A 25,679-nucleotide genomic window follows, 5' to 3' on the forward strand; every position below is an offset into this window, starting at 1 on the left:
CTCGAGTTTGGTGTCTGAGTCTTTAGGTCGTAAACACCTTACACTTAGTCAAGATTGAGACTACACAATGATAAACAAAACTCATTTTTTATGTTTGCAGCAACATTAATTCTAATTAGGGATGAGTAAAGAATCAACTTTTTTTTTACCAAAAAAAAAAAAAAAGAATCAACTTTTTAACAGAACTACACGTCAAAGACTTTGTCAATGGATCATATCGTGGAGAATAAAACTCAGACTTTGTTTGCGAGTTTGAAGGGGAAGGTTTGGTAAAAAAAATGAACGAGTAAGTAGAAGGAATAGAGGAAAATGGAAAGGGAAGGTTTTAGGGTTAACTTTTCTTCTTAATACACAATCCTCTTCATTTGAGGAACTAAAAAATTGTATTGGATGAGGGTTTTGAGGGGTTTTGGAGAGTTTATATCATTTCTTCAAATTTAATATATGTTGATATAATATTTTTAAAACTAAAAATATAGTAATCATATGCATTAATTTATCATTCTCTAATAAAATTACTTTTTAAAAAATTTGAATTTTTTTTCCATTTCCCCTCATATTTCTACCCCCCTCAAAGTCTTGTCTTCCCTTCCCTTCCAAACCCCCAACAAAGCCTTTGGAAATCTCTATATTTAACTTGAACAAAATACTTTATAAATTTCCATCATTTTGGAAATTCTTCAAATTATTATCCAAACTAATGGATTTCACTTCAAAGTATTTGAATTTCCTCAAAACATTACATTCCCTCAAAACTTTCCTCCATCCAAACACACTCTTGGAGTAAGAGTCTGTTTGGATGTGGTAATTGAGAAATTTTAAGGGTTAAATATGTTTTTGGTCCCTATAAATATGTCAGCTTTTCGTTTTAGTCCCTCTAAAATTTTCCTTCAATTTTTAGTCCATATAAAATTTTCAATCACTACTTTTGGTCCCTATTTTTAATTTAATTTTTTTATTTTTTAATAAAATTGTGCAAAAATGTGTAAAATATTCTAAAAAACATTCTTAAAAAAAATTAGAATTTTTTAACAAAGTACAAATTAAATACGAATTTTTAACCGTAAAAAATATATAAATTCATATTAAATTCATTTTTTGTTAAAAAATTCTAAAAAAAATTTGTAGTGATTCTTATAATATTTTGAATTTTTCTGGAAAATTTTATTAAAAAATATGAAATCTACATATGAGTTTACTTTAAAAGAGGGACCAAAAGTGAAAATTAAAAATTTTATAGGGACTAAAAGTTGAAGGAAAATTTTAGAGGGACTAAAACGACAAGTTGACATATTTACAGGGACTAAAAACATATTTAACCCTAAAAAAATACATTAAATCCTTGTTCTCAACATAGTATTTTTGCCAGGACTAACCTTAGGGGTGGTGAATGATACTTTCTTAATAACACCCGTAAGGTTTTTTTTTATTTTTTATTTATGAGTGGATAAGCATAAACATTTATCAATACCCTTGTACGAAGACAATGTAAAGGTATAATGGTTTTGTAACAAACCTAACAAACTACCTTTTACAAGCAAATTGTCAAACTATCAAATTAATGATGAAGAAAAATACACAATCGGGAGGTCAAACGAAAAGGTTGACCTCTTTCCAGGAATAAACTAACCTGGGAAAAAATTGAGGTGATGTCATCTCACCACCGTAATGAAATTAACAACTAATCAAACTCTTTGGGGATAATGAAATCGTACAATAAAATCCACCATTGACGATGACTATGAGCTGGGTTTTCCAACTCACCGTGAAAAGTTTGACCTTAGGACGAGCTTGACATAAAAAACTATAAGTTTGAAAAACATGCACCAAACAATGGTACAAACAAATTACATGCTTGAAAATAAACACTCACTCGAGACGTAAAGCACATATTAAACAACATCGACATGTTGGTAAGATAAAGCACCTCAACTATGATAGCCAAGTTAAGTTGGTACATATCCTTCTACTATACAAACAAGATCATGACACATGTTTAAAACATATCGATGTTTATAAGTCGACTTCTATGTCGCCATAAGCATTCACCGAAGGGTCGCATTCACCATTATGGTGCGTTTGATTTGCTAAAAAATGAAGGACAAGACAGAACAACTCTAGTTGTCCAGTGTTTGATTTGTAAAACTGTTTCAGGTACAGGACAAATTGGAGGCAAGGGACAAGACAAAAACTCATATTTTTGTCCCTCACCAAACCACAGCACAACTTTTTGTTCCACGTACAAGTTGTTTAAAATACCAAAATAGCATTTTGTCCCTCAAAAATTATATAAAACATAAAATTATTCAATGTCATAAAATATTTATCCTATGTTGTTCTGGCTTATGTTATACTCTTCTATCTTGTACTGTTGTTACCTGTTTTGCAAATCAAAGACAAGAGTATTTTTGGAATGAAAATTTTAACTCAAAAGTGGGCTGAAAAGTATAGATAGTTCATGTTTCCCGAGGCTTGAATCCCTTTTGCGCCTCACTCTCCCCCATCGTTTCCCGCTTCACCACCGATTCATAATTTCTCAAACTACAATTTGAACTTCACACTTTTCCGATACTGAATCTCACTCAATATTCCTTTCCCTTCTTCAATTAACACATTCACAACAATGGATCTACTCAACCAATACACCGACAACAACAACGATCCAGACTCACCATCTCAAAACCCTAATTCACCGGAAAATTCTCCACCCCGTCTCCTCCCTTCCCGTTCCGCCGCCCCCAAAGTAGACGACACCATGCTCGCTCTAACCGTCGCCGACCCCAAAACCCTCTCCAAACCCATCGACCCAACTCAACACCTTATCGCCTTCAACCCTACCTACGACCAGCTCTGGGCCCCGATTCAAGGTCCATCTCACCCTTACGCTAAAGACGGTTTAGCACAAGGTATGCGTAACCACAAGCTCGGTTTTGTTGAAGACGCTAATATCGAACCTTTCCTCTTTGATGAACAGCATAATACCTTTTTAAAATTCGGTTATGCTGCTGATCCGTCTGCTTCGAATTATGTCGGTGATTTTGATGCTTTGCAGAAGAATAATGCTGCTTCTGTTTATAATATCCCACACCGTGAACAGAAGAAGCGGAAAATTGAATCTCTTAAGAAGAAAGAAGACAATGATAACGAAGAAGACGAAAGTAACAACGACAAACAGGGTGCTGAGATTGAGAATCCAGCTTCTGAGGCGTGGTTGTTGAAGAATAAGAAGAGTCCTTGGGCTGGGAAGAAGGAAGGTTTACAAGGAGAGTTAACTGAAGATCAGAAGAAATACGCTGAGGAGCACGCGAAGAAGAAAGGCGAAGAAAAAAGTGGTTTTGGTGGTGAGAAAGTTGAGGCTGTTACAGATAAGAGTACCTTTCATGGGAAAGAGGAAAGGGATTATCAAGGTAGGTCTTGGATTGCGCCTCCAAAAGATGCAAAAGCGAGTAATGATCATTGTTATATACCGAAGAGATTGGTGCATACTTGGAGTGGACATACGAAAGGGGTTTCCGCTATTAGGTTTTTTCCGAATTCGGGTCATTTGATTCTATCTGCTGGTATGGATACTAAGGTCAAGATTTGGGATGTTTTCAATACTGGCAAATGTATGAGGACTTATATGGGTCATTCAAAAGCTGTTAGGGATATTTGTTTTACCAATGATGGAACTAAGTTTTTGAGTGCCGGTTATGATAAGAATATTAAGTATTGGGACACCGAAACGGGGCAGGTTATATCAACTTTCTCCACTGGGAAGATTCCTTATGTTGTGAAGCTTAACCCGGACGAGGATAAGCAGAATGTTTTGTTGGCTGGTATGAGTGATAAGAAGATTGTTCAGTGGGATATGAATACAGGGCAGATCACTCAAGAGTATGATCAACATTTGGGGGCGGTGAATACCATTACTTTTGTTGATAATAATCGGAGATTTGTTACTTCCAGTGATGACAAGTCCCTCAGGGTCTGGGAATATGGCATTCCTGTGGTTATAAAGTATATTAGCGAGCCACACATGCATTCTATGCCTTCCATTTCGCTTCACCCCAACGCAAATTGGCTCGCCGCGCAGAGTTTGGATAACCAGATACTTATTTATAGCACAAGGGAGAAGTTTCAACTTAACAAAAAGAAGAGGTTTGCTGGACATATTGTTGCTGGATATGCTTGTCAGGTAAATTTTTCGCCGGATGGTCGTTTTGTCATGTCGGGAGATGGTGAGGGTAAGTGTTGGTTCTGGGACTGGAAGAGTTGCAAAGTCTTCAGAACTCTCAAGTGTCATGAAGGCGTTACCATTGGTTGCGAGTGGCATCCTCTGGAACAGAGCAAAGTAGCAACATGTGGCTGGGACGGGTTGATAAAGTACTGGTAAGTTCATTCTCATGCTGTGCCATATGTAATTACATAATCTTATTTAGTATGTTGTTGTTTGAAGCATGCCTCGCTCATGCCAGATTTTCTGTTACCATTTTGATAGAATTTTGTGTATATTATTCAATATTCAATTCTAGCTAATATAGGTCTCTAGTTTATTTTCGACATAACACATATCTTAGCTTCTTTAGATTGCATTAAATTATAGTGTCGTGATAGTCATCATCAGTTTATTGGTCCAAGAGTCTAGCAGGAGACATGGGGAAGGTGTTTGAGTAGAGATTTGTGTAAAATTTTATTTTGTTGAAGTCACCCGAGTCCTTAGACAATCTTCATTTCGGCAACCTCTAGCTTTTAGGAAACCAATCCCTGTTATCTACAGCCGTTTGACACTTGTCTACGTACTGTCTCTTGTCTTCCTAACACTTTCTTCTCCACTTGTATGGATAGCTTGTTTTAAGCTTGCTCTTATTCAAGAAAAGAATGTTCTATTTCTGCTGAATATTTTGACTTGGAATGAGAGGAGTTGCATGGCTATTTAACTCCTATCATTTGTATATTAAGGTGTTTGACATTCAATAAACTGCCATTTTCATCCACAACCTTGGCACACACTTTCACATCAATCTCTATACAAAGGAAACCCGAAAAATTTATCCTTGACATGTGAATTTGTTTATTGCACCTGGTCATGCAATTTAGGGGTCTTTGTTAGTAGTAAGTAGTTATGTTACCAGTAGCGGTACTATCATGCGTGATAGCAGGATAGCCGAGACGACATACACACTGTGACCCCTTATTCCTGCGAGCTGCGTTCAGCAGGAACAGTGTTTGTGGCAGCGAATCACTGCCAAATTGCGATGAAATTGGGCGCAGTCACTCTTCCTCGTCCACCTTCTAGGGTTCGTGGGTGAAATTTCACAAATACCCATATTTTTAAACTGTTTTGTTTAATTTTAAGGGTATACCGATCAATGCATGTTTTTAAAGTTGCCAGTTTATTTATTTGTATTCGCGAACATTTTTTTCTGGTTACAAAAAAAGTTCCTCTCCTTCATCGCGGCGCTTTGTTCTCCTTGTACAAAGCTTTGTTTCCCTGCGTGAAGCTTTCTTCTGCGCAAAGCTACAAAGCTGTGTCTCCTTCCTCGCAAAGCTACACAACTGTTCTTCTGTGTTGTTGGTTTTCCTATCTTCTTCTGCATGCAAAGGAGACTGCTATGTTCTTCTCTGTTCTGTTGGTTTTCTTTACTATGTTCTTCTTGTTCTTCTCTGTTCCGTTAGTTGTTAAGGTATTAGGGTGTTGGTGGCAAATGACCAAAGTTAATTGTAATTATTAAGTATGATTACCCCTTTAATTTTGTGTATTTTTCTATTTCTGAGTATTTACGTATCCTATTGGGATTTCTGTTTAGTTTGTTTACTGTTTTTTAGTCTTCACAATATTGCCTTTCCCGCTTTACTATCCAAGATAGATAAGTAGTAAGACACGTGCTTGTTTGGCACATTTAATGCCACATGGATTAACACTCATCACCAAGGATCAAGTCTTTCAGAAAGGATTTGGATTTTCCTTTCTTAGACGCCAACTAGCATTTAACATGGCAGATTAGGCACATTTGTTACCACTAATGGGGACCCTAAGCAGAGGGGACTAACGAGACCAATGGAATCACAGGTCAAGGATATTTTTTGCGTTTCATTAATATAGGGACTACTGCAAAGGTCATTGCCAAAGTTTCCGGCGAAAGTGGTAGTTAAATTATTTAATGTTCTAATAATACATTTGGATAGTTATTGGAATTAGGATGTGAATAATACATTTGATTTTGGTTAAAAAATCAACCCCCTTTTCTAAATCATGATAGCCATGGTGTCAAACTATTGAGTTAACTCATAGAATCCTTCAAGTTTATGATTTTAGGTGTCAAAATTGACTTAACTCCTACAATCGCTTTCATATAAACTCAGGCAGTTTTGCATAGACTCATAAATACAGCAATGATAAGACTCCATAATGCACAGACACTAACCTCTTAGTTGTAGCACTCAACTTCATTCGCTTTTATGTTTTCTGGTTCATGACTGCATAAGAAAACCTATGGTTGCAAGTTTGCAACATACCTAAGAGGCCAACGAGATGATTGAATTCAATTCCGTTGAGCTGAAACCTAGAACTACCAAGCTGAATCCAGCAGCTCCTCAATGGATTTTTTCATTTTCATCCTTTTGAGTGTGGCAGCCAGCCCACTAAAATAACATTGAAGGAAAGAAATGCTCATCTTTAGTATTGTCTGGTCTGATCTGGAGCTGTGGTCCCACCTTGGTTTAATTTATTGGTTGCTTACAGACTTATAAAACTTTGCTATTGTGGCTTGCTTTGATATTAATTTAGACTGTATTTGTTTTGCATGTAGTATTAAACTATTCAGCAATCAGCATACATGCTTTAAATATTATCTTTGAGCAGAGTTTATGTGACAATTTTGTTGTAAAATGTTTTCAAGCTAAACACTATTAGTATCTTAAGTTGTTAACACACAATATGATATATTTTGCTATTCCGTCAGTTAGAATTTGACATATTGATCCTGCTATGATTCCTTTCACCGGAATCAATAGAATTTGGCAATATCCCTTTCCTAATCCTGATAAAATTAACAAGGTGTTCGGTGCTCCTCTGACAGCTTCCATGCCGTTTATGCTGAGATTCAAGATGATATTCTGCTTGTTTATCGTGTATACTATTTTGGCAGTTGTTGCATATCTTTTTTATTTGAATTTTAATAAGATTCTACAAATATCAATGTTTATATTCAAACAGACACACACTTCTTAATCCCTTTTGTTTTCATTCTTTATAAATCATGCTGCCAACACCATTTGACTTTGAACTACCTCAAATATCCATAATTGCACTCAAACAAATTGTGCTTTGGACCAAGCTGTGTTCAAACATGAACTCAAACACATTTATTAATTCAAGTTTCTGGATATAGATGTTTATTGACATCAATGTCTTTATGTTGGATTGCAGGGACTAGGTCTGTTCAATGATGCCTGTTGCTGGAACTAAGTAGCAGAAGCAAGGTAGACAAAACACCGCTTGACGACCAAAGGAGTAGCAACATAGTGAATATCAGATTTTTCTTATACCTATCAAGACACTGTCGCCAAGCATTGTGTGCTAATTGCACTGTTGTAGTACCATATCAGAGTTTCTTTTTAAGATGTTTTAGTCTTTTGTATAATAGTAACTTAAGTTAGATATTCTTCAGTTTGAAAAATCCCCTGTCATGTTGCACTTCAATTTAGCTTTGCGCTTGGAGCTGTCATTAATTCTGTTGGGATTTTTGTCACTGCATGGTATAAAAATAAAAGGCTTAATAGCAGTTTTCGCCCCCTAAGAAAAATAAACTACAAAACCACCTCCTAAGTTTTGCAATTGTAGCAGTTTTGGCCCACAAGGCCAATTTTTGGTAAAAAAAAAATAACACGTGGCACCTCATTTAGGGTGCCACGTCCGGGTAGACCGAGTTAAAATTGGCTTTGGGGGCCAAAACTGTCACAAATGTAAAACTTAGGTGGTGGTTTTGTAATTTTTTTTCTTAGGGGGTCAAAATCGCAACTTTGAAAAAGTTTAGGGGCTAAAACTCCTATTAAGCCAAAATAAAAAGTATGGTTGATCAATATGATCCTCTATGACTATGGTGTTTCACATTATGTTCTGATTCCATTGTTAATGCTTGAATAGGAGCCTTTTGCCATGCCATCAGGTATTCACCCCTTTCCCCTATGGTGGCTAAGATATCTCCAGCTGTAGTGCGTACCCTACACTTTGTCTTAGCAACAAAACCAATTGAAGCTGAATATGCTGAGCAAGATAAAGGGAGTTAGCTGCCACCGACCATAAATCTTTAGGCTTTGTTTGGGAGTTTAGAGGGGAGGGGAAGATTTTGGAAAAAAAGAAGGAGCAAGTGGAAGAAATAGAAGACATTGGGAGGAGAGGGCTTTGGAGGTTAATTTTTTACTCATAATAAAAAGACTATTACTTTTTCCACCCTATACCTTTCCTCGCACGCCCTATTTTTTCCCAAAATACCCTTTGTCCTGAAAATTTAATCTGAACTACTTCCGAAATATTAATTCCGAATTTATTCGTGGATTTTGGCACTTCATCACCCTCATGGATGAAGATGTAAATGATGAATAGATGAATCCGGATTATATAATCCCAACATTTTATATCATTTCCGGATTATATCTGAATAGTGTAAATCACCCCGTTGAAAGTCAACAAAAGTGGGTGGTGAACGACGGTTCCGGATTATATAATCCGGAAAGTGATAAACCTGTCCGGATTATATAATCTGGAATGCATCAGTACAGAGGCAGAAGCCATCTGTTTTGGCCGAGCCTCTGTTTTAGAGCAGATTTAGTCGATGTTGTTGGCCTTTGACCATATGCAAACCAAAAAATCAAGTTATAAAATCGAAATTAACAACACAATATAATTTTAAAACATTAATAAAACATAATTATCCAAATGTTACATAACATTATGATCCAAAATATTCAAACATTAAAAGTAAATAAATACAATCAATCCCTAATAACTACACCCCCAGCACCTCTGCCACCACCCCTGCCACCATCAATAGCTCCCCGACGACGGTAAACTTTCCCATCATGCACCTCTTTCAACGCGTCCTCCAAATGCTACAATTCATCGGTCCCTTTCAGCACCAGACCACTTCTCATCACAGCATAGATGTGGTCTCTGATGCGGCTCATCCTTCCGCTAAGCTGTAAGTAGGCAAGGTCTCCATCCTCCTGAGTAGCTCGCGCATCAAGGATCTCACGCTCCGGTGGCATTGGCACCGGTACCGGCATGTTTAGAAGTATCATGCGTGGATGAGAATGTCGATAAAACCAATCAATATATCCATCTTCTGCCTCCACACCATGAACTGCAGGCTCTCCCAACTGCTGAGGTGTCAGCGCATAATCAAGTGCACAGAGAAAGCGGTTTGTGATCTCCGCCAAACTAACATCAACAGTTGCACTCTCAATGGGATGTCTCGGTATGGTCTGAACCCACCCAAACTGACGAAGCACCCTCTCCGGCAGATATCTCACCATGCGCTCTCCGAATCTCGGCCATCCAGAGTAAAGACTGACCCGCTCAAACTGACGTGCCTGACAGTGCTCTCCATATGGGGCCATGACAACCCTCGTCAAATCTAGCGCATCGAGATAGTTTTTGTAGTGGTCCACTGTGTAACACCCCGTTTTCCCAACTTAAAAATTTCACATATAATCACATATAAATCAGAGTATTTATACTCTAAACTCAATAAAATAATCTAATAAATAAAATAGGGCGTTACAACTATACCCCCCTTAAAAGAATTTTGTCCTCGAAATTCAAAGCACAAGAGAAAAATGGATTCAATTATTGTTTAAGTATCTTAAACTATATATAGCCAAATAGAAACTTCAAACAATACACACATAAACCACATTAAAGTCAGTCAGTCAAACATGATCACATAATAAAACATAATCATTAATTAGAGTCACACTACACAAACGGCTCAACTACTTGGCCGGACGGACCGACCTGCTTTGATACCAATTGTAACATCCCGTTTTCCCAACTTAAAAATTTCACATATAATCACATATAAATCAGAGTATTTATACTCTAAACTCAATAAAATAATCTAATAAATAAAATAGGGCGTTACACACTGTGCCTAAACCAGACAATGATAAAAAAAAAAAAAAAAAAAAGCATCGCGCGTGGATACTGATTCTCTACATAATTTTCCCAGACATCCTTGCTTCCCATACCTGGAAAGTGATGAAACACCCAAGCCTGCACCAAAGACAACCACATATAAATATACAAACCATATACACTTACATTTTAAAAAATAAAACATAGTTTTTAATTTATACCTGCAGCAAAGTCAGTTATCCTGCCACATGACTGCAGTTCCAACGTGCAGCATTGTTGAGCTCCTTATACAAGAGAGCTAGTGCCGCAACTCCCCATGAATAACTAGAAACAAGATCAAGGTCTCTGAAGAACTTCAGGTAGACCACATCAACAGCCCACTGGCTCTTGTTAGTGAATATCGTGATCCCCACCAAGTATATCAAATATATGTTGACAGCCTGGTCCCGCAACCTCTCCACCTCCTCAGTCACACCATACTTGGCCGCCAAATCCCTCTGCTCCTTCAAACGCTCCTTAAAGATCCTCTCCAAGTAGCTAAATCGGCAATGTGCACCTTTGGTCTTGTCGGCCTCAATAAGAGCATCACCCGTATCAGACCTCAAGTACTCCTCCATCAATTCCACCGCCTCGTCCCATGGTATGGACCCGTGGGACAGGAGCATGCTGTCAATGGGGATATGCAGCAAAGAGGCCACATCATCAAGTGTGACTGTCATCTACCCAACCGGAAGGTGGAAGGTGGAAGCTGGAAGTCTCCTCGTGCCACCTCTCCATAAAGGCACAGATCAGACCATGGTCAATCATGTTGTAGCTAGTATCCTGGAGCCAACCAATGTCGGTGCCCTGCAATATGTTCTCCCACCACCGTGCAGTCATGATAGGTCTGGTGTCATCATCATGCATCTTTGCTATCTTCTTTCCGTTGTTGATGCATTTTAATTTTCCACGCCACTGCAAATAATTAAAATTAATAAAGTGAGTTTAAACTTATGATTTCACAAACAAATTTAACATTACATAAACAGGCATTTTCACAAATATCAACATTATTTTCACACAGATTAACATTAATTAAGTGAGTTTAAACTGAGTTTAATATTAATAAATACCTCGCCATCAGCCGCCTTCCTGGCCACGTGCACATAGTATTTCCACAGCAGGCCATTCTCGTGTGGGCCACCGGGATAGTCTTCTAGTGGCTCAGGGTCCACCACCTTCTACTTCTTCTTTCGCCTTTGTCGTGGCTCGGCATCTTCCATTTCCACGTCCATAGCATGCAACTCCTCCTCAAGCTCCTGCTCCTCCATGTGCTGCAATCCCACATCAGGCTGCTCTTGCTGCAAGTCCATATATTATTGTTGCTCCGGCTGATGCTCGACACCAGGCTCGACATCAGCACGACGTCCTCTAGCACCCCGACGCCTCGGAGGAACACAACCTTCATCCAACTTACCTTCCATGTTGGTTGACAAGGGTTGAAATGTGGTGCTTTTGACCAACAAAACTCCAAATTTGGTCAAGATTTGTGGTGTTAAGATTTTGGGATAATGTAGAGAGAGAGTGAATGTTGAATGTGAAACTGTAAAAATGGGAGGTGAAGTCCCTTTTATACTTCGCAGTTGTCCGAAATATAAATTCCGAAATACGCATAGATGTTCCAGATTATAAAATCTGAAGGGCATTTTGGTAATCTGCGTAGGGCGTCCTAGAAGGCCATTGGGTGGGAAAATTAATAGTCTAATAAAAAATCCCCCTCATTTGGGGGAACTCAAAAATTGTATTGACGAAGGGTTTGGGGGGGGGGGGGGTTATGGAGGGTTTATATGAATTTTTCAAATTCAATCTATGTTGTTATAATATTCTTAAAATTAAAAGTATATTAATCATAAGTATTAGTTTATCATTTTCTAAAAAACAGTTCTTTTAAAAAATGTGAATTTTTTGTCCATTTTTCTACATATTTCCAACCTCCCAAAACCCTCCCCTCCCTTCCCCTCCAAACTCCCAAACAAAGCCTTAGGATTCTTAATACAGGGAAAACATCTGCGTTTAGTGAACACTTATTGAATAAATTAAATTTAGGGTCGTTTGATGTGCACGTAATAACAAATATGATAATATTATGTTATCGTATTATCCATGTAGTACACACTCATGACATGATAGCCTATATATTTACATATTTAATCTTTGTGAAACTATTGCATATTTCAAAAAATTCAATTAAATAATTTAAAAATTTTAAAAAAATCATTTTTTATCAAAAAATAATCATTGATACTATTAAATTAATAACTCTGATGGTTTCTCGAAAGTGTGTGGGATGGGAAATTCTACGATCCTCCTTGTGAACAGGCCTCATTTGTGATGTGAACGATGTCGCACAGAGGAATCCTCTTTGTGCCTTCTATGACTACGACGAGGAGGCAGAGAGCCTCTACGACTGTGGTGAGGTGGTGGTAAATCTTTGACGTGCCTACATGGTGGTGATCAGTCATAATCACTTGGATGTTTGCCTCTGTTTCGCGGCAGCATTGTTGGAACGGAAACAACATCTGTTGCAACCGTCGAATTGGCGTTTCGCTAGTTACCATGTGCAAATTCTATCTGCGTTGCAATTTCCATTTGAATCTTCTCTTGATTTTGCTACACTAGTCCAATTGTTGATGGATTAGGTTCATGATGTTCATCTGGAGTTCGTTAACATTGGCAAAGGCAACAGTTGAAGACGATGGAGGAATCTATGTCGTGACATTTTGGAGGGAGATTCAAAATTCAATCTATGTTGTTATAATATTCTTAAAATTAAAAGTATATTAATCATAAGTATTAGTTTATCATTTTCTAAAAAACTGTTCTTTTAAAAAATGTGAATTTTTTGTCCATTTTTCTACATATTTCCAACCTCCCAAAGCCCTCCCCTCCCTTCCCCTCCAAACTCCCAAACAAAGCCTTAGGATTCTTAATACAGGGAAAACATCTGCGTTTAGTGAACACTTATTGAATAAATTAAATTTAGGGTCGTTTGATGTGCACGTAATAACAAATATGATAATATTATGTTATCGTATTATCCATGTAGTACACACTCATGACATGATAGCCTATATATTTACATATTTAATCTTTGTGAAACTATTGCATATTTCAAAAAATTCAATTAAATAATTTAAAAATTTTAAAAAAATCATTTTTTATCAAAAAATAATCATTGATACTATTAAATTAATAACTCTGATGGTTTCTCGAAAGTGTGTGGGATGGGAAATTCTACGATCCTCCTTGTGAACAGGCCTCATTTGTGATGTGAACGATGTCGCACAGAGGAATCCTCTTTGTGCCTTCTATGACTACGACGAGGAGGCAGAGAGCCTCTACGACTGCGGTGAGGTGGTGGTAAATCTTTGACGTGCCTACATGGTGGTGATCAGCTACTAATGCCTTCGTCATAATCACTTGGATGTTTGCCTCTGTTTCGCGGCAGCATTGTTGGAACGGAAACAACATCTGTTGCAACCGTCGAATTGGCGTTTCGCAAGTTACCATGTGCAAATTCTATCTGCGTTGCAATTTCCATTTGAATCTTCTCTTGATTTTGCTACACTAGTCCAATTGTTGATGGATTAGGTTCATGATGTTCATCTGGAGTTCGTTAACATTGGCAAAGGCAACAGTTGAAGACGATGGAGGAATCTATGTCGTGACATTTTGGTTATATGTCTGGTTCGTCGCAAAAACGAATGGTGGTGGAATCGTCGACGTTGGAATCCAAGTCGTGTATCTGTCGACATTTTCCTAGCTACACCTATCTATCTCCTTCCCCACTCTGCTAGGGCCGATCGTATGACTTTTTATGCCCCAGGCCAACTAAAATAATAGATTCTCTCTCTTAACCATATTATTATAATTTTTTTTTTTTTTGCGCACAATGGGTGGATTTTCAAAAAGCTTGGTAGATCAAGGAGAAGAAAAGTTGTGACAACTTGATCACCCCTCCGAATTGTTTAATTTCTCTTTTAGCAAAATAAGTGATTTTCACATATCTTTAGTATTCTTTCGTTTGTTTTTGTGATTTCATCGTCTAGCACGACTTTGTTTATTTTAATTTTCCATCTTTGTGCGGTGTGTTTTTTATTTCTCGTCTTAATGCGGTGTTTATTTGATTCAGGTTGAAAGATTAGCTTTGATCAAGTGTTTATTCAATAAATGAATTTTGCATCGTCAATGTTGCAGATCCGAAAACATAAGTATTTTGGTGACTTGAATATGGTCATATTTGTAACCATATGCACTATACTATTTTATGCTATTAACATGGATGATGTGAGTTTGTTCGCAAATTCATCTTTTTGTTTTGAGTGACTTTAAATTTGTATTGTATTGATATACTATATGAATTTGAACGAATGAATGTCGTTTATTTTGTCAACAAAAAACACACAATTAATCTATATCATATAATTAAATTAAAAAAATCTATTTGAATATTAAATAAATTGCACACAATTATTTTTCTCTCATTATCATGAAATAAACATGACTTTTAAGTCATAAATTTCAATCACAAACAACACAACCAACTGCTTCCATGAACCACCAATGTACCTTACAAAGAATATATATCTTTTTATTTTCATGTATTAAATACAATTTTTTGTGTCATACATGTCATATGAGAATGAATATTATATATGTTTAAAATACAAAATGATTGTAAATGTTATCCCTTGTTATATTTAATTATTATGTATCTATTATATATTTATTTGTTTAAATAACTGCATACAATTTTGTAATGTTCTAATATAGATTACATCGGTTGTCACTTTAAAATTAGACGAAAAACATAAACAATGTTGATTTTTTTTTTTTTTTTTTTATCTCTCATTTGTCATGATCTATTTTTAAAAAAAAAATAGTATTACTCTAAATATTTATACATACTACATATTTTATTAAAAATATGTTGTGCCCCTTTAAATATAGGGTCTTGAGTGGTCGCCGGTTTTGATTATGCTTAGAGCCACGAGTCTCCCTCAGCACTAGCCACCTTTTGAATTTTATCTAACAAATATTGAGATCAATTTGACAGTCACAAATAAATTGATTACAATACTTCTTTTATTCTACATGTTAAATTTCTGAAATGACCAAAAGTTATACTTTTTCTAAATATTTTTTTTAACTTTTCTAGTATTATAGATCATTTTAACTTTTTTAATATTTTTATCAAATTGTTTTTTTTTTAACAAACAAAAATGATATATATATATATATATAATTGTAGCTTACCAGCACAAGACGTGCAAAGGGGAAACCACTCAAGAATATTTACAAGAAATAAAGCGGCACCAAGATCCAGTACCACTAAAATAACAAAACAGACAAAAAACTACACGTGGACGCCCATACAAAGGAGGGGTTGCTTCCACCAGTCATTATAGCTATAAGTGAAAACTGCCTGTTTTGATTTTAACCATAAAAAAGATGTCATTTTAACCTTTTCTATGAGGTTGAAAGGTGTCGATACCGTGTTGTTGAACACACGATCGTTCCTTTCCTTCCAAAGAATCCAAACCGAGGTGAACCAAATAATCTTGAAAAACAGATGCGTAGATCGATGCAAACCAAGCATTGTAATAAATTGCGTGAAATGGTGATAAAGATCACGCGGTGAAACCGTAGAAATACCTAGGCATAGCCAAACCTGATACCAAAGGGAACCAAAGACTTCACACTCCAAAAATAAATGTGTTGTTGTTTCGTGGCTGCCACAACCAGACACACAAAATGCTTCCTCATGAGATAGAGCCCTCCGCCTCACCAAATTGTCCTTGGTTGGAAGTCTATTGCGAAGAAGGCGCCACACGAACACTAACACCTTAGAAGGAATATGCTGATGCCAAATATCGACAAACTGGGACCTGTCCGTCAACTCGGTCGTAGTAGTGAGAAAACGGTAAGCCCCACGCACAGAATATCCATGAGTACGGTCTAGCAACCACTTCCAAGTATCTTCGACATGTTCCTGAAAAACAATGTTATGGAGTAACATAAAACACTCCCTCACACTCTCCTCCTCCCACGCCAACAAACGTCGACGCCACACCCACTCCCTCCCATCAGCCGCCCCTAAATCCCTCCTCATCTTCTCCACCGAACACTCCTTGTCAACGGACAAGTCAAAAAGCCGGGGAAATTTTAAACGCAAAGGAATATCCCCAACCCATATGTCATGCCAGAAAAAAGTCCCCTTCCCATTACCAACTTCCTTCCTAACGTTGTTATCAAACCAACTTCCAACACCCTCACCAAACCCTTCTCGGACCCTACCCACAGACCGCCACCAAGCCGAACAATGACGACCTCCCTCTTTCAACCGACCCCCTCCTCCCCGTAGCGGGCCTTTAAAACACGGTACCATAAATCCTTTCTATGTACCAACATCCTCCAGCACCATTTACCTAATAAAGATAAATTAAAAGCGCCTATCCTCCTAACCCCCAAACCTCCTTCCTCCTTTGGAGTACAAATCGACTCCCATTTTATCCAAGCAATTTTCCTAAAATCCTCACCACCCCCCCAAAAAAAAATTAAAAAAATAGATTCAATAGAAGAAATTATACCTGCATGGGCTTTGAAAAAGGAAAGAAAGTAAACCGGAAGAGAGGACATGACTGATTTTAGAAGAACCAGACGACCACCGAAGGATAGAAACTTATGGTTCCACGACGACAGGCGCGAGACAATGCAGTCGATAACAAGTTTCCAAAAAGAAAGTTTTCTAGAATCACCTCCTATAGGCAGCCCTAAATAGACAAAAGGAATGGCACCTCTTCGACAATTCATCAACTTAGCCACCTCTGATAACCAAGAGACGGGAATATTAACACCAGTCAACATGCTTTTGTGGAAATTCACTTTGAGACCTGACAACTCCTCAAATAACAACAACACCGATCTCATAGTACGAACATTTAACTAGCTCTTCTCACCTATGAGAGTATCATCCGCAAACTAAAAATGCATCAACCGAACAGCTGCATTAACACCAATTTCGCAAATTGTTATACTCAAATAAATTTAAATTCAATTTTAAATTAAAAAGATAACAAAATAAAAGTTTATGATTCAATATATTCATATGGATCATTTTATTTCATTTCATCCTTAAAAAAAAAATATATGGATCATTTCATTGATCTAATAATCGACCTTATATATATGTAAGGTGGTTTAATTAACTAAGAAAATTCACAATAAACGGTTATGGTTCAATCATTAATTGAAGGGGATGTGTTTATGCATTGTGAAATGACCGCGAAAACTAGATATTTTGGTCTTGGGCCGTCATATACTCTTAAAAACCACCTTTCCTTTTAAGAAGCATTCGTGCTTAGTGGGTTGTGGACCGATGTATACTCTTAAAACTATTTCGTCTTTGTTTGGGAGGTTGTGGATCATCATATCCCTTAAAAATACTTCGCCTTTAAACAGAACTCGTGCTTCGTTTATGTCAAGGACAAATATGGAGGTCAAAGTTCCACGAGACCGGCTAGTGGGCGCCCATATATCGTAAACCAAACAGATAGGCCTTACACGTCATTGTTACACTAAAAGAGTCTTGGATCATTTCAGATCCCACTAAAAGTCAAAAACATTATAAGAGTCTCTGTTCATTCTCAAATCATAACCTAAACATGTAACAATAACAACAAAAAATAATTGTATCTTAGCATATCGCAATTATTCATGCATTGTTATTACAGGTTCAATCGATAATTAAAAGGAATGCTTTTAATGTAGATAAATTGAAGGAAAAGTTAAATTATGATATAAAATATTTGAAACAATAATATTACGGTTAATTGAACGTTTCATAAATAGGCAATTGATGTTTAATTGAAACGAATACTTTTAATTGGCTCTTTTAATCTATACTATATATAAAAGAATTACTTGTTTTGATTCTTTTGGCCTGATTTTTTTTCTTTTCAAATTTACGTTCAACTTTCAATAGAAATAACACATATATGTTATATCAAATATATAAAAGTAAATTTAAATATTAAAATAAAAGTGTAACAAACATGATATGAATATAATTATGTTCAGTTTTTTTCCTTTATCTTTTAAAAGTGTAACAAACTAGATGAATATATCTATACTTACTTTTTCATTATCCCAATTATACCATTAAACAAATTTTCAAGAATAAATATTGTGGTTGGTGTTATTAAAAAAAAAAAGAATTTAGATTTTTTTTTTTGTTATATTGTTGGTGTCATTGAAATAGATAATCATGATTAGTTTAATTTATTATAGTTCAAAAGAAAAAAATATTTATATTTTTAGTTTTAATCAAAATCAAAATTTCATAATAAAACACCGTTCGTAATTTTCAAACATTGGCGCAATAAAAAAAGCGGAGAGACAGGCACGTTAGTCACTATAAATATGTTTTTGATCCCTATAGATATACCAATTTTTTATTTTAGTTTCTCTAAAATTTTCAATCGCTACTTTTGGTTCCTATTTTTAAGTCAATTTTTGTATTTTTTTTAATGAAATTGTGCAAAAATGATTAAAATATTGTAAAAATCACTAAAAAATTAGATTTTTTTTTAAGAGAGCATGAATTAAATATGAATTTGTGAAAATGTTCTTTTTTTTTTTTGGAGAGATTCTTATATTATTATAAATTTTTCTTTAAAATTTTATTCAAAAATATGAATTCTACATATGAATTTACTTTAAAGGAGAGACCAAAAGTGAAGATGAAAAACTTCTGAAGAATTAAAAGTTAAAGAAGTTTTTAAAATGAATAAAACGAAGAATTGACATGTTTATAGAGACTAAAGATATATTTAACCCAATATATAATATCATCAAATGACAATCCATAAAATGGAGAGAGAGGAATCCACTTTCTAGCGAATGTCTATAGAATTATGCTCTTTACCCAATACATTTTGCTCGGGCCCAACTGAATTACCGAAAATACCCTTGCGTGAGTTAACTCACGCATGTGTTAAATTATGCGCAACTTAACTCACGCTGAAATTAACACTTGCGTGAGTTAACTCACGCTGGAATTGACACTTGCATGAGTTAACTCACGCAGGGATATTTTGGAAAGTTCAGTTGGGCGCGAGTGTTTTGTGTTGGGAGAAGAGCAGAATTCATGTCCATATCCTAGGGTGTTTACATGTCGGGTTGGTCCAGTTTTGGTTGAACACGTTGCTTAACGCAATCAAACTTAATTGTTTTGAATTAGATAAAAAAAAAATCTAATTTTTCTATATCAAACTTAATTGACCAATGGGTTATAAGCATAATTTGTTTAAAAACTCCCAAAAAATATATCCTATATATAAAAAAATTACCCCTTTCAGTATTTTTGGGTTGAATTTTTCTTTTCAAAAACACTCTCTATTTTTCAATACAAATAACACGTGTAACAAACACGATATGAACATAATATATCTTATTTTTTTCCTTTATCATTTAAAAAGTGTAACAAACTAGATGAGTATATTTATACTTAATTTTTCATTATGCCAATTATACCCTTAAACAATTTTTTCTATAATAAAGATTTGTTGGTGTTAAATGAATTTATATTATATTTTTTTTGTTATACTGTTGATGTTATTGAAATTGATAATCATGCTTAAAATATAGTTCATAATTTTTAAACGTTAGTGCAATAAAAGATCGAAAAGACAGACACATTATCTGAAATTAAAAAATTTAACAAATAAACGAATTGGTTTTCATGTTCAAAATAACTAACTTCATGTTTGAAGGAATTGGTTTGGGTTGAATCCAATCCAATCATAAACGGATCCGGATTTAATGCGGGTAGGTCACCGTGCTATTAAACGCAAAATCAAAACCTAAATTCCTCTTCCTCACCTTTTCCTTCTTTCTTCTTTCTCTTTCCATTTTCTTCCACGCTTATCGGAACCTACTTCTATTTTTATGCACTTCCCTAACACGTTAACCACGCAGATTTTGTATTTGTGTTAGAGTGACCCTTATGGTCATGGCTAGTCAAACTGAAACCCTAGAGAATCCTCCTCCTCCTATAGAGGTGGAGGGATCTATGGTTAGGGATGATACTGGGAAGGACTTGGTAGTTGGGGTTTTGGGTTCTGATTTGTGCATACAAGGTGTTTGTGCTAATGCTGAGCTGAATCATGATGTGGGTTTTGATGGGTCAGTTCAAGAGGATAAAGATGTGGGTCTTACTATTCGAGGAGTTGAAGGGTTTCAGGGTTCTCAAGCTGTTGGGTCATTTGAATGTAAGAGTGAGAAGGAGGAGGTTGAGTTTGGTGGAAATGAAGCAAGTTTGCATAAAGATGGTGTTTGTGGTAGTGTTGAGGTGAATAACGATGTGGGTTTTGATGGGTCAGTTGAGGAGGGTAAAGTTGTGAATGTTGCTATTGGAGGAATTGTAGGGTTTGAGGATTCTCAAGTTGTTGGGTCATTAGAAGGTAAGAGTGAGAATGAGGTAGTTGAGTTGGGTGGAAATGAAGCAACTTTGAAAACATTGGATGAGCAGAAGAAGAAGGAGGAGGAGGTAGATGGAATATTGGAGAAAGAAGTAGTAAGTGACAATGTTACTCGGGTTGAGTTGGATGGAGGGAAAGTTGGTATTTCTGGAAAGATTGATGATTCAGACAAAGAGAAGGAAATTGGAGACAAAGAAGTTATTGATGGCGAAGAACAGGCAAAAGCATCAGATGGAAAAGTCGAGAAAGAAGTGATGAGTGATGATGTTATTCGGGTTGAGTCAGATGAAGGGAAAGTTGGTATTTCTGAGAAGATTGATGATTCACAGGAAGAGAATGAAATTGGAGATGAAGAAGTTAATGACGCCGATGAACAGGTAAAAGCATCAGCTGGAGAAGTCAAGAACAAAGTGATGAGCGATGATGTTATTCAGGTTGAGTCAGATGAAGGGAAAGTTGCCATTTCTGAGAAGATTGATTTGGACAAAGAGAAGGAAATTGGAGATGAAGTATTTAATGATGCCGAAGAACAAGTAAAAGCATCAGATGGAAAAGTCGTGAAGCATGGCCCCGTGAAGAGTTCAGGGAAAAGTCGTAGAGAAGGGAAGTTTTCTGTGAATGATCTGGTTTGGGGCAAGGTGAGAAGCCATCCATGGTGGCCAGGACAGATATTTGATCCCTCGGATGCATCTGCGCAGGCAATGAAGCATTTTAGAAAGAACTGCTATTTGGTAGCATACTATGGGGATGGAACGTACGCGTGGAATGAAGGGTCTAAGCTGAAGTCCTTTAGGTCACATTTCTCTTATATTGAAAAGCAGAAAAATTTGGAAGTGTTCCGGAGTGCTGTAGATTCTGCTTTGGATGAAGTCAAAAGACGAGTCGAATTTGGGCTGGCGTGTTCCTGCATACCTAAAGATACTTATGACAAGATTAAACTTCAGGTTGTTGAAAACTGTGGGATTCGACAAGAGCCAAGTTTGGTACATAGAGTTGATGAATCTTTAAATGCTACCTCCTTTTCACCTGAGAAGCTTATGGAATACTTGAAAGCTTTATCCAAGTTTTCAACTGGAGGCTTTGATCGATTGGAGCTTACAACAGCGAAGGCTCAGCTGCTTGCATTCTACCGGTTAAAGGGTTACTCTTGCTTGCCCGAATTACAATATTGTGGAGGTTTGGAAAATGACACTGACACCTTAATTAATGATACTGATAAAAAATTGAGTGAAGTTAATGAGCACAAAATTCATACAAGTAAAAATGGTGATCAAACTGGAACCGGAGATTCAAAAGCCACAAACCAATCCCGTCGCAAGCGTAAACATAATCTAAAGGTTGGTGATACAGCAAAAAAGAAAAGCTTGTTTGAACCAGCCAATGGGACTCCAGATTCTACCCACAGTGATTATCCGAATGATGATGAGGCCATTGCTAATCTTTTTTCCCCTGTCCTTTCCAAGAAACGAAAGACTATTGCTCATCATTACGCTGACGTCCCAAGGGTGAAAGGCAGAAGAAAGACTATTTCCCTTGACAAAAGTTCAAGCACCACAAAACAATCATTTAAAATTGGCGATTGTATCCGTAGGGTTGCTAGCCAACTTACTGGGTCGCCCTCTATGTTGAAATATTCTGGAGACACTTCTCTGATGGCAGATGGTAATGGAGACAATTTATCAGAAAATAAATCTGATCCCTTCTCCCCTAATTTTGAGGAGACTCAGAAGTCAAGCTTGATTTTTCCTACAGAGTTTTCATCTCTAGAAGATTTGCTATCTTTACTTCAGTGGGTAGCAAAGGAACCAAAGGGAGATTATAGTTTCTTGAATGTTATAGGGAGTTTCTTCTCTGATTTCAGGAATTCAATCATTGTGACCAGCGATTCTGGGAAAGAAATCTTACCTACAAAAGTTGGCACTAAAAGGAAGAAACCAGCCATAGGTGAATCTCCTGAAACATTTGACTTTGATGATCTGGTTGACACATGTTGCATGCAGAATGGTTCCGAAGAACAACAATCACAGAGAAGCAGCAAACCAGACTATGAGCGCGCCCCTTCTGAGCCAGAAAAACCTGTTCATGTTTATACACGTAGGTCCTGTTCCAGGAAACAGTATTTTGGTAGCAATCACGCTGAGGTTCCTGAAAAACCTGCTGGTTATATAGATGAGAAATCCCCAGCTGAACTTGTGTTGAACTTTGCTGATTTGGATTCTGTTCCCTCAGAAACAAGCCTAAATAACATTTTTAAGCATTTTGGACCTTTAAAGGAATCTGAGACAGAAATTGATAGAGGAAGCAGGCGGGCAAGAGTGGTTTTCAAGAAGTGTGCCGATGCGCAAGCTGCTTTCGGCAGTGCTAAACAGTTCAATATATTTGGACGAAGTCTTGTAGATTACCAGCTTAACTACTCACCGAGTGCATTGTTGAAAGCTTCATCTTTTGCTACCACACAGGACCAGGAATTGCATCTTGATCATTCCAATGTTGAACTTAATGTGGTCTAAATCATTTGGTAAATAACTTTTAACTTTCATGTGCATTATTTTGCGATTGAATTCTTTGATATGTGCACTTGTTATGGTTGATGTGATAGCAGTACATAATGTACTGTGCTATGCTTTTGATCTGAGGGCTGATTGTATTATTTCCTTTATAGGTCATGAATATTCTAGTGCCAATATTGTTCTTAAGGAAGCATGTTGGTTGACCAGTGATTGTGAAGGACCATTAAAAGAAAACCTGGACAATGTTCAGAAACCCCTACAATTTTCAATCCGGCCAAGACAAAATGAAATATGTCTAGCAACAGTATGAGACTACTAAAGAAAGATTTTTGGAAGAAAAGAAGGTATACTTGGACAAATTTAACTAATGATTTTTAGATTTTAATGATACTAAATGCCAATGTATCCTCTATTAGCTCTATTTTACTTTCTTAGAGATATTTGGCATTACAAAACAAAAGTTTTAATCTAGGACAGGGTGGTAGTGAGAACAGTGTATAGATCTATCTTGAAGTTTGCCACTGAAAATGTTAATAAGTAAACTATCCAGTTCTGTGGTAGAAAATAGGAATTTGATTACCTATTTGTTTAGCTACTCTTAGGCCTTCTAACTATTTGTTCCGTAAAGAGATACAGATACTGAAATGTCTGTTCATAGGATTTTATTGCATGCTAATGATTGCTCCATCCTTACATTTTGTGTTTGGTTTAGATTTCTGTTACCTTTTCTTTTTCTGCAATGTTTTTAATGAAACCCTCTTTTTAAATAAATATACCCTGTTTTGATGCTTCACTTAGTGGTAATAGGCTCCGGTTGTTATTGATGTTGTTGCATCCTGCTTCTATGCTTGCGATATGGCCATTGATGATCTCAAAACTCGGATCCAAGCTCTTAAATATACAACCAGAATCATTACAAAATCAACTGGTGTCCTTACAGAGCAAAGGCATTACTCTGATGTTTCTTGCTTTCTTTAAATTTTTGCATGTATGATATAACAGGAAAATATGAAAATTTTAATGATAGTTTATGAGGTCACGGTTAAAAGATATATGAAGAAGGCTGTGTGAATAAACTTGTCTCAGTGCACACGTTGGAGTTGGATCCCCCAGCTCAATTTCAAGTGCCTTTCAAACCATGACTTTGTATCATCCATGTAGTGAGAAGAAGCTTGGCTGTGATTAACTAAGAACAACAAAAATAAATGTTTTGGATTTTAACACTAACACAAAAAAAGTTTTTGGTTGAAGTCTTGAAGAAACCATGACATCAAGCTAGTAAGAAACACATGGAGAATCTCATTATTGGTTGTAGACAGGTTTTATTGATTTTTTTTTCAGTCTAACTTGAAAGTCACTAAGTTTGTACTGTTGCTAGGGGAAACAAGATTTAGGAACCTCAATCAATCCCCTCATATTTTGTGAGGTTCGTTCATGTTATAACGCATGCAACATGTACCACTACATGTTAGTGTATCATTTCATCAGTCGCATATGTCCTTAGGTGATCTTCATATTTGGCCACCTCTTCCTTTTCTTTTTCATCTTTTCTTCTTCATTGTCTATTTGAATGTGGTAGCCAATGTGGCTTTTCGCTGGCAACCGACTCTTTTTTTTGAAGAAAACAATGTTCTATTTTCCGTCATTTTTCCCCATATAAGGATAAGACTTAAGAAGTTAAGAGTACGAGATCTTTACTGGTTTCTAGTGAATCTTTTGATTTGGATTGGAATGAGAAGTGTATCTTGGCTATCACATTAATCTCCAGACAAATGAAACGGTAGATAGAGGGAGATAGGATGGGAGGTGATAAAAGGGAGAAATCGTCCACCTTATTTGAAAGATTATTCTTGTGGAAGATGAAAAAAAATTACATATGATTAATATATCTTTATTTTGCGTGTATCGAAAGGATTTCGTCAGTTTATTCAAGTCCCCCAAGATGATCTTCTTTGGATACATTTTGAGTTTCCTCATATTATGTGTATTTTTATTGTTGATGAGAAATATAATGCGTATTTTGTATTATAAAGAAAAATAAACTACTCATTCAAGTTGGAATATTATATTCCTTCAAAAAATAGTTGGGAGATTATAATTCCTTTTTTTTTTTTTTTTTTACTTTTCTCCTTTTTTTTAAAGATCTACCCTCCTTTTTAAAGCTCTACCATAGCCTTATGCACCATCGTCACACCATTTAGGGGTCTCATCTATCTTTCTATCATAGTAGATTTTTAAAAGTAACAATCTTTAAAATGCGTCACTTTTAGTGAAAGAATCTTTCAGCCACCTCCGATTGTTTCAATGTAAACCATGACCACCATTTTGTTCCTCTTCCTCCTCTAGAAAACTCACCCATCTATGATCTATGCCACGAGAACCATCTTTTAGACTGGTTTGTTTCACGGCTTGGGCACCAGCGACCACTCCACCGGAAATCATCCCCGCGGCAGTAGGTAATTTTCAGCTATCTTTCACCGTTTGTTTCTTGTTTCTACGCTGTAGTTTGTTTCCCTATACTAAGATCAATCA

At 36.3% G+C, this 25,679-nt stretch overlaps 2 protein-coding genes across 3 annotated transcripts; both read left to right on the plus strand.

Annotated features, from left to right (window-relative positions):
- Window positions 1-2,423: 2,423 nt before the first annotated feature.
- LOC11423131 (pre-mRNA-processing factor 17) lies at window positions 2,424-7,733 on the plus strand. 2 transcript variants are annotated; one of them, XM_024780322.2, is made up of 2 exons: window positions 2,425-4,371; window positions 7,412-7,733. In XM_024780322.2, exons 1-2 carry the CDS (start codon window positions 2,624-2,626, stop codon window positions 7,416-7,418), a joined length of 1,755 nt encoding a protein of 584 aa, XP_024636090.1. In that variant the 5' UTR covers window positions 2,425-2,623; the 3' UTR covers window positions 7,419-7,733. The 2 variants fall into 2 exon arrangements, with proteins under 2 accessions (XP_024636095.1, XP_024636090.1); XM_024780327.2 differs by lacking the exon at window positions 7,412-7,733 and having other exon boundaries at window positions 2,424-4,375.
- A 12,248-nt stretch (window positions 7,734-19,981) lies between these two features.
- LOC11421339 (uncharacterized) lies at window positions 19,982-23,840 on the plus strand. Its single transcript, XM_003590657.4, has 2 exons — window positions 19,982-23,155; window positions 23,300-23,840. The coding sequence occupies exon 1, from the start codon at window positions 20,163-20,165 to the stop codon at window positions 23,145-23,147; it is 2,985 nt and encodes a 994-aa protein (XP_003590705.2). The 5' UTR covers window positions 19,982-20,162; the 3' UTR covers window positions 23,148-23,155; window positions 23,300-23,840.
- The last annotated feature ends 1,839 nt before the right edge of the window (window positions 23,841-25,679 follow it).

The sequence above is a fragment of the Medicago truncatula genome, chromosome 1 (assembly GCF_003473485.1).
Source record: "Medicago truncatula cultivar Jemalong A17 chromosome 1, MtrunA17r5.0-ANR, whole genome shotgun sequence".
NCBI lineage: Eukaryota > Viridiplantae > Streptophyta > Magnoliopsida > Fabales > Fabaceae > Medicago > Medicago truncatula.

What these genes read in the sequence shown, in the direction of transcription:
- LOC11423131 (XM_024780322.2), top strand. Translation starts at nt 2,624, where the DNA reads ATGGATCTACTCAACCAATACACCGACAACAACAACGATCCAGACTCA.
- LOC11421339 (XM_003590657.4), top strand. Translation starts at nt 20,163, where the DNA reads ATGGTCATGGCTAGTCAAACTGAAACCCTAGAGAATCCTCCTCCTCCT.